We start from the raw sequence: 14287 nt of genomic DNA, 5'->3' as shown, positions 1-14287 counted from the left end.
GATGAGCTGCACTACCTGACCCACTTGTGTGGGTTGTAGACTCCGTCTCATGCTACCACTAGAGTGAAAGCACCGCCAGCATTCAAAAGTGACCACACTATCAGCCAAAAGCATAGGAACTGAGAAGTGGTCTGTGGTCACCACCTGCAGAACCACTCCTTTATTGGGGATGTCTTGCTAACTGCCTATGCTTTCCACCTGTTGTCTATTCCATTTGCACAACAGCATGTGAAATTGATTGTCAAACAGTGTTGCTACCTAAGTGGACAGTTTGATTTCACAGAAGTGTGATTGACTTGGAGTTACATTGTGTTGTTTAAGTGTTCCCTTTAATTTTTTGAGCAGTGTATAATGAATTCTATTGATAAACAACACTTCCTTTCACAGTATTTAAGACATTAGGAGTAGTGATTGAAAGACCAGGTAAAGTGAAAAAATATAATTATCTTGCTTCGGTTTTAGAGGGAAATTTGAATTTTGAAAGTGATGTTAGTTGAAGCACCCCTTTGAAACTTTATGCTGTTTACTTAGGTAACAGTAAGATCTGATTCCAGTCTAAGATCTTCAAATGCTTTATCTTAATTAGGGAATACTACAAATTGATTTAATCATATATTTTTAATGAATAATTGTTCAAAACAGAATGCAATTTTTGCAAATTAAATCACACAATTTATACAGGAGCTATTTGTTTGTTAACATTTGTATGGTCACACACACACACCCTCTCACCTCAGTAATTTATGGTGATAAACAAAGTTAAAATAGAAAACACAATAAAAATTTCCATTATAGCCAGTTTGGTCTAGTGACCAGATAGAATATATTTGATTTAGCAGTGAAGGCAAAAGGCTAGAAACCAGGAGATTGTGAGCTCTAATGCTGGCTTATGCATGAAAGCTGACTAGGTGACTTTGGCTTAGTCACTCTCTCTCTCAGACCAATCCATATCACAAGTTTGTTGTTGTAGGGAAAATAGGAGGAAGGGGTATTATGCATGTTTGCCACTTTAAGTTATTTATAAAATTAATAAAGGTAGGATATAAAAATCAATAAATAAAATTAAAACATACCATTCAAAACATACAATTTGATATTTGACAAAATAGTTTTTCAGAGTATGTTGAGATGACTGGGGAGCAATATTTATTTACAGTGAAATAACTGATTCTTCTTGGCGTTTATCTGATAGGCATTCCAAAGGCAGGGCAGAAAGTATGCTTAAACTGTGCATAATAATTAGATAGGAGCATAATTTTTTTTAAAAAGTCAGTAAATCCTTGGCTTTACTGATTGCATGTTGCTTATTTTGATCATTCTGTGCAGGAAGTGTTCAATCTTTCAGTTATATAGAGATGTAAATCATGTAATATTTTTATGATGTATGAAGACTTCAGGTCAAAAGGTACACTTCCATATAATCTTTTGTAAATAGTTTGCTACTGGCAGTTGATGCTCCTCATACAACATTTAACAGACATTTTGTAAGATAAATCTGTCTTCTTCATGGTCACCTAACATTAGATTTTGAGGTTTTATCTGGCTTATTCCACTGGATTTAGTGTTCTTGCTTTATTTCTAATTCTGTGATGCAATAAGTCTACTGGGCAGAAGAGAAGGCTGGGAATGAAAATATTTTCTTTTGGCCAATGTTGTTCAGTCAACAGTCAATAGTCACCATCTAGTGGCAAAACTGAATATCAGCAACACCAAGTCAACCTTCAGAGTGTGCTATGTGGAGAATATTGGAAGGTGAAAATCAAAGTATAAAAAGAGATCAGATGACTTTGGTTCCAAGGGCATTTGCTAAATATAACAACAATGATACATTGCAGATTGTATTATCATTTTGAACTCATGAGCCTAATTCACCACTAGGATAAATGAAAAAAGGCAGATGAGGGGAAAGATCTTCATAGGCTGCTGCTGAGTTTGTCTCTCAACTACTTTATCATTATTTAAGTCAGTATAAGTAGTTGTTAAGATTTAGTGAGAGCTGGGCTGATCTCATACTTTACATCCAAACCAACTTATATTGTGAAGATTTATATATATTCTGTTACTTAAATACTGCTTTCAGTAATATTATACTCAGGAATCTATCTTCCAGCAAGAGTTCCTGCTGAATTCAATTCTCTTTAAAATAAGCCATGCCTTCATTTCTTAGCATAAGACAGGCTTCCCAAATTTCATGTCATAGAAACAGCACCCTTAACATATGCCATAATAGACACGGTCTATTTGAAATACAGTGTTTGGGTGATTAATTATAGGCTAATCTTGAGACCACATTACTCTGATTCTTCCTGGTGAGTCACAAGTTAAACCCAGGTATCTCCCTGCCCACATCTCACACCATCTCTTTCAAACAATATGCTTGTCCAGTGATCCCAGGGCAATGGACTCATATTGTATTCAAAAGAGCATGCTTTGCATTTCAGGCATCTACAAACAACAACACAAATACACAAATATTTTTTGTTATGTGTAAGGTACACCCAGTTGTGGGCAGAAAACACTGTCAAGAATTTTCCCTTGATAAAAATCAGTCAGGATGAAAGCTTCCGCACCCATATTTATCCTTGGTCTCCCAAAGCTTTTTGGCACAAACCACTGACTTGTCCACCACCATTCTGTATGTCTCAAGAGGGTTGGAAGTTAAAAGGGCATCAGATGCCATCATTTCCAGGTCTTCCTTAAAAGAGCTAATCAATGGGTCTTCAAATTAATACATGCTTTGTAAAAATACGTGTAATACTAACAACAGTATGATCAATGTCACACAACAGTTCCTGAATTATTGGCCCATCAGCAGTACCATGAGATGGTATCCATTTTATTTATTTATTTATTCATTTATCAAATGTACCAAACCATTCATCTCACAAGAATTCTAGGTGGCATACAATCTATCCTGACTCTGCTTCTTTCACCTGAACAGACTGAAAACTTTTATGAGTTTGGGAGAAATTATTTCTAATCAGACAAAAATGAACTGGATCCTTGAGGAAGAAGAGGGGGGGAAACAGGAAAAAATGTAGGAGGATAGATACTTTTCTATTTATTTAAAAGTAAATACATGAAGACACAAAGGGGAAAACTCTTATAAAATATAAAATACTCGTCTTAAAATTGACTGAAAAGTTTTGTAAAAGCATTCTACTCATTCAAAATGTGTAATGAGGCTTTTAATGTAAGGCAATGTACTTATAAGAGAGTAAACTAATTCTGAAGTCTTTAATAATTTAAAAGTAATAATTTAAAAGTAAGATTTATATTTAAATATGGCATCCGATTCTAATACTTCATACGTATTACCTACAGTATTTGTCTAAGAAATCTTGGTATTGACTGCAAAATTTGGTTCAATTTCCTTTCCAGTCCAGATTGGTAAAACTAAAATACTTGTTTTAGCTGGGGGGAAAACAACAGTATGCAATCCTCTAATATTGGGTAGGACTACATTTCTAGTTTGCTTAAGCAAAGCTGAGTTTTTATACCCCTGAAACTATATTTAGATACATACTTACAGTACTTTGGTAAAAATTCCACCACACTGTTTCTTCTGAATAAACACATACAATCTGTATATGCAGAACCCCTTGGAAGAGCCAGAGGAGTGAAATGGTGTAGATCCTGGACCAGTCATGGAGCTGTTTGACTGTGAGCCTCTCTCTCTCAATCCAACCTGCCTGATATGATGCCTGTTATGGGAATAAAGAGAGGATCCCTTCCCCAGCCTATATGTTGCCTTAAGTTCCTAGAGAAAAGCTAGACAATATGTGAATATTAATATTAAAAATACTCTGCAGTCAGAATATGCCAGTTAGTACAAATGTACAGCATATGATGAATAAATGATTCACTGCTGAAACAGTAAAATAAGCTTTAATAAGAAAAGAGTTCTATATCTGTGTCTCCAATTCCTGCCCCAGACAGGTTCTATTAGTCTCACCTATTCTCGCCCCTTCTCTCCTTCTCTTCTGGATTGAGCCCATTAAATGGCTAGTATGAGGAAGTGTTGTTGACATGGGTGTTTTTATTTATTTCTTTTATATTCTTTTTATTTCCTGTAAGCCATCTTGAGTGGGCAGCAATATAAATTTTCCAAATAAATAAAATAAATAATATTCTGAAGAGCAGATCTGAAGGACTGATTTACTTCAGTTATTAGTTGTATGATGATTGATATGTTTTTGATTAACGCTGACCCAAAATATTAATATACAGAATGCACTTTTAATGTGTTATCACTGAGAAAAGCACATTTTGACTTTAAGGCTAGTAAATAGTGTTGCTATTCAATAATGAACCAATATGTATTGCCAGTTGATATTAGAAACACTACAGGTTAACAACTGTGGAAAAGTTCTTAATCTAGCATACAGTATTGAACTTGAACTACCATAATTTCAAGGCAACACAGCAATTATAACTGAAATCCAGACAATTGGAATGAGAGACAAGGGGTTAGGGAAAGTTTGCTTAGTAAGTTATATTATTCTAGCAGCAGGTAAAAAGAAAACCGAAGGATATTATAGTAGTCACGTCCTAAATGTGGAGGGCATCATGGAGTCCGCCACCATACAGCCCATTCATAGCAAGAGTGACTCAGAATGTATGACATTTCAGTCATTATCTGCTCTATAAGGGTAAAGGTGCTTAGATATATCTAAGTAGAGGGGAAGAATTAAGGGCACATAATAAATTGTAAGGGGTGCAGTGGCTAAGACGCTGAGCGGTTCGAATTCCTAGTGCCACATAACAGAGTGAGCTCATTACTTGCTCCAGCTTGTGCCAACCTAGCACTTTGAAAGCATGTAAAAATGCAAGTAGAAAATAGAGATCACCTTGGTGGGAAAGTAACAGCGTTTGGTGCGCCTTTGGCATTGAGTCATGTCGGCCACATGACCACAGAATCGTCATCAGATAGCGCTGGCTTTTCGGCTTAGAAACAGAGATGAGCATCGCCTCCTAGAGTCGGGAATGACTAGCATGCATGTGCGAGGGGAACCTTTACCTTTAACAATAAACTGTATTACTGGTTTGGTGGTAGCAGTGCTTCAGAGATTCATACAGAGCGGGAAAGACAGCTGACAAGATTATAGGAAGCTTGCTTCCCGTTAGTCAGGATGCTGCTTATAAGCATATGTACTTACAGCTTGAAGCATTGTTAGAAACCCTACACACCTATTTCACCTGTTTCTGTTGCTCCCCTCTGGGAGGTGGTTTTGAAATATTTATAGCAGGACTATTAAATTCTGTAATAGCTTTGTTCCTTGTCATCCGTCTTGTAAATTCGTAGGATTCTTTTTTTTCACCGTGTATATGTATACATTTGAACTAGACTATGATGTTTCTGTATTATATGTGTGTGTGCATATGGGTATATGCATAATGGTTATCTTTTGAGAGCTGAATGCAATGAAATTTCATTTTAATGTACAGTATACTGATTAGCATTTTTGTCACATTTAAAGTGGCAAAGTTCTATTCTATGCCATTCCATTCCATTCTATAATATATAACTAAAAAAGCTAAATGTTTATTCATAAATAAACCTCTGAATCATTTACAATTCAAACTATATACACAGAAGACCTTACAGTATTGCAATATCAAGGATTTGCAAACAGAATTTGGGTTAAAACAATCCCAAACTTCTTTAGAAATTTTTTTACTAGTAGCTGCAAGTCTTGATTTTTTTCTCTATTGGTATTAATTGAAAAGATAGGACACAAATTATGGATGGTAAATTTGCAGCATGCACCATGAATGTTTAATCATGTATGCAAGAAATATAAAACCATAAAATTGAAATGAATATTTAATTTTACCATATATCAGTGCAAAACGAAACGTAATTTAACCAAAACTTTAATTTTATATAAAGACTGTAGTTTTGAACTGAATCCCTGCCTCACAACACTCAATTTTCCCATACAAATAATATAGTAACCAGGTGAAAATATAAGAAACAGACATTTTATTTATTATTTTTATTAGAAAAAAAAAACGGAGAAAATCTTCAGAAATGTTACATTTCCACTTCACAATATCTTCAAAACAAGGCCTTAGAGGTTGTATTAAAGCCTCAAAAATCATTTTGTAAAAAACAAACAAACTCCATGATGTACCTTTGCCTAGAGTTCACCAATTAGAGCGGTTACCAACTTACTTGTTAGTTATAGCAGCTATATTGTGAGTAATCCACATAAGGTTTAGCTTAGTCTGTATATAAAGTGCAGAAAACAAAATTATTTTTTCTTTTCGTTTTTTTTTTCATTTTTGTTCACCACATTGCTAGATGTTTCCCTGGTCCCTTAAACTAAAGAAAAGCACCACTTTTTGCATTCAGGAGGCCCTGAACATTCTATTTCCCGGCACAAATTATTATTTTTAATTCAAACAGTAGAGTGTATAAAGGCAGGAAAATGTTCAAATCAATTGAGTAGATTAAATTGATGATGTTAATTAAACTGACATTAGGCAGAATATCACTTTGCTGTAAATAAATAATTATCACATTATAAATAAAAAAGTTTAAATTAATCTTTTGGGTTATTATTATTTGATTCAGAGTAACTAGTGCTTACCAGATCTTGGGTAACTATTGCATAGTTGATACTTTTTTGAAACAAATAGTATTTAATACATAAAGTGGACCACACACATCTACTTATGTAAAACAAATTAAAAACCCTATGACCTGAAGTGCAGTTTCACAAACATGAAGCAGTATTATTTTACAGTTAAGAAGATTATATGGAGCTTTAGACAGTTTTGTATGGATTTCTTTTTAGCTAATCAGTTTAGACTGATGATGATACCTTAAGGTGAAAGTGTTTCAAACTTAATTATCAGTGCTTTTATTCTAAATACACTGACCGCCTTAATTTTATGAAGAATTAAATGTGCCAAAACCTTTTAAAGAAAAATATAAAATCCAAATTGTGTCTGCATTTTATCCCCCAACTCTTCACACATCACATATGCATATTAACCCCAAGGTTTGATGAAAAATTGCACTTATTTAAACATATATTAAATACAGCATACAGGAGATAACCTAAAATACTGAAAACACACAGAAGAACCTACTTTTAATCACTGTTGCAATTACACCAGTTTTAAAAATCAATTATATGAATCACAATAAATCTGTCTGAGACACAGTAACTGTGATTCATTATCCATCTCCTAAATGCTACCAATTCGCTCATAGCTTGGATTCACAAAGCACTTTTGCTCCGATGCAAAGAGAGTTTCTGAGACACGCTTGACCACTCAGGATAGTCAGAATTAGCTCCTTCTGAAGTGAATAAATCTATAATTACAAAAAAGAAGAGCCACTTCCATTTGTTTAAAAATGGAATGTAAATGGCGGCAATATCAGAAATAAGGATTTAAATTTAAACAGACTGGCAGGTTTCCAGTTTATAAAAGGCAATGAGGGTGCTAATCTGAGTATCCAAGGTCACTCACTAGAGAAAATAAAACAACAACAACAGTTCAAAGAGGTCTTCAGGTAGAGTTTTCTGGACACTAGACATTTAGTAGAGATGTTCTTTTTCTGCAATTAAAAAACAAAAGAAAATCAGACTCGAAAGCAGGGGGTGCAGCAGATGCACTTGGAGTTATGATGTAATTAAGACACAAAGCTAAAGGTGGGTCCTTGGGTATTAAATGTCTTCATCCTGATATTGCAAGTATTTCGCTGCAATCGTTTCTTCTAGATGAATTCCTGAGCTCCCCATTAATGCAAAAGCTGGATACATTTTACCAGAGCATTCCACTGGGCGTTCATAAAGACACTTCATCCGATCTGCATCATAGAATCCAATGTTGCCTTTGTCACAGTCAAGGCAGATTCCGATGTTTGATGGCATGGGAAGAACTCTGTTCACACAATCTTTGGGAGCAGCTGAAGCAGATGATGCCTTAGGAATAAACATTTTTTTCATGCCTATGGTTATTAATGTGAAAGGCTGCAAGGACTCAGCAAAGATGTCTTCACTCCCACTGTCATGACCACTGTCTTGTTCGTATCTGAAAAAGAAATACTAGTCATGCCACAATACATTTCAGTGAATTTTTCAGACTTCAGCACAATGTTCACACAATATAGCTTTGTCTTTAAAAATATTGTATTGTAGAATATCACACTGTGTTTGTAGGAGAGAATTATAAATAAAGGTAAATTGTATTTGCCTTATTAAATATTTATTGCAACAAACAGTCTAGAAAGGATTCTATCTTATTAGAACATTTAGCTGATCAAAATGCTCCTGCCAGATGAATTGCAATAGTTATGTTGGGGAAGCAATCTGGCTGCAACACTATTTCAGTGTAACCTCTTGGGGACGGGGGAGAGATCCTGTAATAATGAGAAGTAATCCACTCCCATCCAGTGCTCACCTCAGCTAGAGTGTGCCAGCAGGAATATAAGAAGTCTGTATGGCATTTCAAATCCCCTAATCTACCCTGCCTAATACAAATAATCCTCGATTTACAACAGTTTGCTTTGTGACCATTTGAAGTTATAACAGCCCCAGAAATAGTAACTTATGACAGTTTTCCACACTTACGACTGTTGTAATATTTCCATGGTCACATGATCAAAATTTAGATGCTTGGCAACTGATTCATATTTATGACAGTTACAGTGTCCCAGGGTCATGTGATCACCTTCTGCATCCTTCCAACAAGCAAAGTCAATGAGGAAGCAAAATTCATTTAACAACAAAGCATTAGCAACTTAACAAATGCAGCAATCTACTTAACAGCTGTAGCAAGAAAGGTTGTAAAACGCGACAAAACTCACTATCTTGCTTAGCACCAGAAATTTTGGATTCAATTGTGGTTATAAGTTGAGGACTACCTGTATAGATTCATATCCGGTATTTGTTGTAACCAATCCATATCAAGTATTTCAATCTTAAACAATACTTTACAAAGCCTCATATTACCTAATCCAAGGGATTCTATTGTGTTTTGCTGAATAAGTCATTTACAAAATGTGATCACAAACTCTTTTTACCTTATCACATTTTACTGTTCTTGAGATCTACCTATCATTTCATCATTTCACTTCATTGCCTCAACTGACTTCTTTTAGATCAGTGGTTCTCAATCTTTCTGGCTCCATGAACTGGTGGTGGCGGGGGGGGGGGGATAGTTTCGCACGCATAACTTAAATCCAGTGCACTTGTGAATAAGCTTCGTGCACTCAGCTGCTATTTGCATGGTCCAATTCCCAACAGGCTGTGGACTGGTACTGTCTGCAGCCCAGGGGTTGGACACCCCTGCATTAGATTATAAAAAAAACATCGGTATGAGTTTCAGATTCTAGATCTAACTTTTCACAAGATCAGAGTACAAGCTAAGATAATCTAAGCACAAATGGATGACACTGTGGCCCAGGGAATACATAAAAGGAAGGGGCATCATGATTTTTCAAGAGTGGACAATTCTTACAAAGTCACATTTTTTTTTTCTATCTGAGATTAGCTTGCTCTCAGATTGCATTTTATATGAATTAAATTTCATGTCTCACTTCTAGCCTACAGATTTAGAAGTGTTCTATTTGCATGTCTTTCGGGTAGATGTATTCTTTTCTACATTCCATAAAGTATTCTTATTATTATCCAGTACATTTTCTTTATCCTATTAATAGAGTTGCCCCGAGATGGGCAGCAAACAAATTTAATAAGTAAATAAGTACATACATACATACATACATACATACATACATACATACATCCTAAGTAAAGCTCAGATTCCAATTGTCACATTTCTCAAAATCATAGCACAATGGATTTAATGCATATTGAATACTGAATATTGAAACCAGGCTCAATAGCAGTAACTGTGGGAGGGATCTTGGAGTCTTAGTGGACAACCAGCTAAATATGAGCCAGCAGTGTACAGCAGCAGCCAAAAAAGCTAATGCAATCCTAAATTGTATTAACAGAGGGATACAATCAAGATCAAGGAAGTACTAATACCACTCTATAAATAGTAAGACCACACCTAAGCTGGAGGCTAAACATACAATGAATGGTTGCAGGAACTGGGCTTGGTTAGTCTAGTAAAGAGAAGGACCAGGGACATGATAGAGGTCTTCCAATATTTGATGCCACAGGAGGAAGGGGTCAAGCTATTTCTAAAGTGCCTGTAGGCCAGACAAGGAATAATGGATGGAAACTGCACAAGGAGAAATTTAACCTGGAAATAAGGAGAAACTTTCTGACAGTGAGAACAATCAACCAATGGAACAGCTTGCCCTCGGAAGTTGTGGGAGCGCCATCACTTGAAACTTTCAAGAAGAGATTGGACTGCCATTTGTCAGAAATGGTGTAGGGTCTCTTGCTTGGGCAGGGGGTTGGACTAGATGACCTACAAGGTCCCTTCCAACTCTAATTATCTGTTAAATCTGTTATTTTGTTAATCATATACTTAAGTGTGTCTGTTTTAACTATCTTAACATCATGATATGTAATAGCTAAGACCCTGGATGTACCCCTCAAGGATTATTGTTGCTGTTCTTGTTGTTATTCTTTTTTTAAAATGGCAGACTTCTCCCATCAAAAGACCACCAAATTGCTTTTGGAACCCTCAATTCAATGAAAGCATGTTGGAATCCATTTGAGTCTAAAATTCCCTTGGGCATGAAAAGATGGTTCTGTATTTTAGATGCAGATCATTATCTACAAGATTATCTTCCATATTAACATCCAATTAAAAGCTAAACTATTAAATTAAATTACAACAGAATTTAAAACAAAATCTATGAAAACAATAGAAAGTGATTACTTACCTGGGGCTACTTAGTTCACGAGAATTGTGGAACCATTCTTGGATCTTAGCATCAGATGCAACTCCTACTTTCACAAGATATGAATAGGGTTCCACATGGAAAGCCCAGAAATGCTTTCCTTTCACAACACCAGTGTCTCCAATAATGTAGTCCAGGGCAGTATAACAGCCTTGTTGGATACGTTCAGCTTCGAAAAGCAGAGGAAACCCAGCTCTGCTTTCCACAACATTTCTTCTTGCGTTTAGCAGAAGACGTTCACTATTGTAGCCACATTTGTCATCCAAAAGAAAACTGAAAACTAAAAATGAATAACCAGTCAGTAATAGAATTATAGAATTATTCAGAAAATATTCTAAATAAGAGGATAATAAACATCTCTCCCCCCAAAATTTCTAGATTATCAATTCCATCACTCTGGAAGGTTTAACATGTATAAAAAATACAATCAAAATGAAATCCAGAAAAGTGTTATTTAGAAGGAACAAAAGTTCTAAAGAATACTGATAGTCTTGAGTTACAGCCATTCATTCAGTGGTCTCGGGAAGTTATGATAATGCTGAAGGGTCTTACAATTGGTCCTCAAAATTCCGGCTGTTGCAGTGTCCCCATGAACAAAATTCTGGTACCTGGCAACCAACTCAAACTTACGACTAGATGCAGCATTCCAGTGTTACATGATTATCATCTGTGTCCTTTCCTGCTGGCTCTTCCCCAAGCAAAATCAGTGGGAAGCCGGCAAGGAAAGTCACAAGTTGCTGGGATAAGTCTTCCCTCCACCTTTCTTCATTTGCATGTACCACACCCTCCATTCACACACACCTCCTGCTCTTTTTAGATGGCCTCCCTACATGCACCCAAACCCTCTTTCCACAGCTTCCCTGGAATCACACACACTCTGCACCCCTTTCCATGGAAGCACAACACACAAACACACACATACCACCACACTCATCATTTTCCTTTTCCTTTGGTCTCCCTGCAGTTGCACATATACCCCATGCCATCTTTCTCTGGCCCCCCTGCACTCATACACATTTACATGTTCTCCACACTCACTTTCCCTGGCCTCCGCCTCCTGCACTTCCTACACATGCACTTCATACCCTCTTTCCCCAGCCTCTCTGCACTAGCACACATGCATCATCTTTCCCTGCCTGAATTTATGCTGCACCAAACTCCCCTCCCCCAATTCACTGCAAGCTGTGTTAGTCCTCCCAAGGTTTCCCTCCCCCTTTGCAGCACCCCTGCATTTATGTCCTCTGTTTCTTGCTTAACTACTTGTGCATCTTAAGTTACGATGGCAACAGGACTACCTGGATTGCTGTCGCTAAGCAATGCAGTTACACTTTATGACTACATTGTTTAGCAATGGCAATCCCGGTCCAATTGTAGTTGTAATTTGAGGGCTAGCGATATACATACACATACATATATACATATACATTCTCTGCCTCTGCCTCTGCCTCTGCCTCTCTCTCTGTGTGTGTATTTTCGTAGATTTTCACGGGTACAGGTATGCAGGTCTTGGCGTGTTCGGGTCTTTTCCCGTGTAAAATTGAGAGTATCTTGGCGACATTTCGACGAGGTTCCACTCGTCATCTTTAGGCTGGTGCTTTCGGCTTCGTGCTTGTGCGAGCAAAGCGTGATCGGAGCTGCCATCTCTCTACTGGTGGGGAGGTTGGCTGTGTTTTCATTTCTTGATTGGTTGATGGAGTTGATGTTTGCAGATTGGCTGGCTTTTTCGTAAGAACGTGTTTGGCTGAGGTATTGGTTGTGTGTCTATCAGCCTCCTGTGTTGTAACGACCTGGGTAACGGGCTGTGTGATGACCTTCTGAGTTCTATTGTTGTGACATCCTGGGTCTTGTCCTGTGATCTCCTGGGTCGTTGGCTGTGTTGTAACATCCTGAGGTTTTGTGGTGTAGCCTCCTGAGTTCCATGATGTGATATCCTGAGTGGGTGGCTGTGATGTGACATTCTGGGTTTTGGTTTGGGCCCGAGTTTGAGGCCTGGCAATGTGTTCATGGCGTGTGTCCATTTGCTTGGTTTGGGGGTCAGGGTGTGTGGCAGCTGGCGATGCAGCCATGGTCTGGTTTCTGGATGGTGGTTGCCTTTCGTCTATGGGGTGGGTTTGGGTTTGAGTCTGGTGAGGGAGATTGGTGGTGGCGTCATGTGTTGTTTCGGGTCTGGTGTTGGTTTTTGTGGCTAGGACTCGTTTGTTGATAAGGGCTAGTTTCCAGATGTCTGGTAGGCAGGAGGTATCGTCCCACTTATTCATGTTATGGGGGTGTTTCTCTATTTTGATGGCTTCCCTGATTATTCTCTGCTGAAGTGTTCAGTATTGGAGATTAATTTGGTTCCCTCAAAATTAATTTCATGTCCTGTGGTTTTAAGGTGCTGGAAAAGGGAGTATTTTCTTCCTTTCTGAATGCGTTCTTGTATTCTGCGATGTGTACACCTATTCTCCTGTTGGTCTGTCCAATGTATGTGGCTGGGCAATTGTTGCATGGTATTTCATAAACTACTTAGTTTTCTAGCTGGATCTTGTCCTTGGGGTTTCTTAGGAAGTTAGCTACTTTTTGGTCAGTGCCGAAGGCTGTCCTGATATTGTGTTTGTGGAGAATTTTGCTGATTTTATCTGTGGTGCCTTTGATGTAGGGGAGGAAGGCAATACCGTTGTCCTGTTCTGTGTCTCAGTTTCTGGTGGGTGTCTCCTTTTGGATTAGATTGGTGATTGTGTTTCTTTGGTTTCTTTGGATGTTGGCTATTTTTTGGTCAGTGCCAATTTCTGACTCCATGAACCACCAGTTCATGGAGCCAGAAAGATGGGCACAGCCCATTACCCAGGTCATTACAACATAGGAGGCTGATAGACACACAGCCATTACCTCAGCCACACGTTCTTAAGAAAAAGCCAGCCAATCTGCAAACACATACATATACATACACAGAGAAAGAGACACAGACAGACATATAGAGAGAGACATATACATACATACATACATACATACATACATACATACATACATACATAGAGAGAGAGAGAGAGAGAGACAGACAGACAGACAATATATTTCGAATAGTATTTTAAAGTAACTACTGTTGTTAAGGATTCTCAAATATATAGTTATAATTTTTGTCAACATGTTTCTTCTGATGCATCAGAAAATCAACAGTACACCAAGTAGTCAAACTATTTAATTTCGCTTTTATCCAAATTGCTATAGAATTCCTTTTTCTCTAAAAACAAGTATTACTTTATATTCACAGAAACTAAACATGTTTTCTTCATTCTAATTTTAAATGTTCAATAAACTCTGGACAAAGACATATATCATAACATCTTATACCTCATTATAGCAACTTAAAAGACTGGACGAGAATCTGTGGGTATCATCTAAATTATGTTATATAGACTTATTAGGTATGATTGTTTAAATTTAAACCTAAGTCTCTTTCGTTTCACGAAT

The 14287-nt window shown here is 37.1% G+C and overlaps 1 protein-coding gene across 5 annotated transcripts in view; it reads right to left on the bottom strand.

Moving 5' to 3' along the window:
- Positions 1–5972: 5972 nt before the first annotated feature.
- TRIM36 (tripartite motif containing 36) overlaps positions 5973–14287 on the bottom strand; it is a 43866-nt gene continuing 35551 nt past the window's right edge. For all 5 annotated transcript variants that reach the window (XM_026673319.2, XM_087958038.1, XM_026673328.2 and 2 more), the window contains 2 exons: positions 10820–11117; positions 5973–8049 (listed from right to left, as the gene is read on the bottom strand). In XM_026673319.2, coding sequence (XP_026529104.1) covers positions 7683–8049; positions 10820–11117 — 665 coding nt within the window. In that variant the 3' untranslated portion in view covers positions 5973–7682. The remainder of the gene's footprint in view (positions 8050–10819; positions 11118–14287) is intronic.

Source organism: Notechis scutatus, chromosome 2 (assembly GCF_049901735.1).
Source record: "Notechis scutatus isolate UNSWTSFEM ecotype Mainland chromosome 2, rNotScu1.2, whole genome shotgun sequence".
In the NCBI taxonomy this organism is placed as follows: Eukaryota; Metazoa; Chordata; class Lepidosauria; order Squamata; family Elapidae; genus Notechis; species Notechis scutatus.
This window is presented reverse-complemented; position numbering and strand designations above follow the sequence as displayed.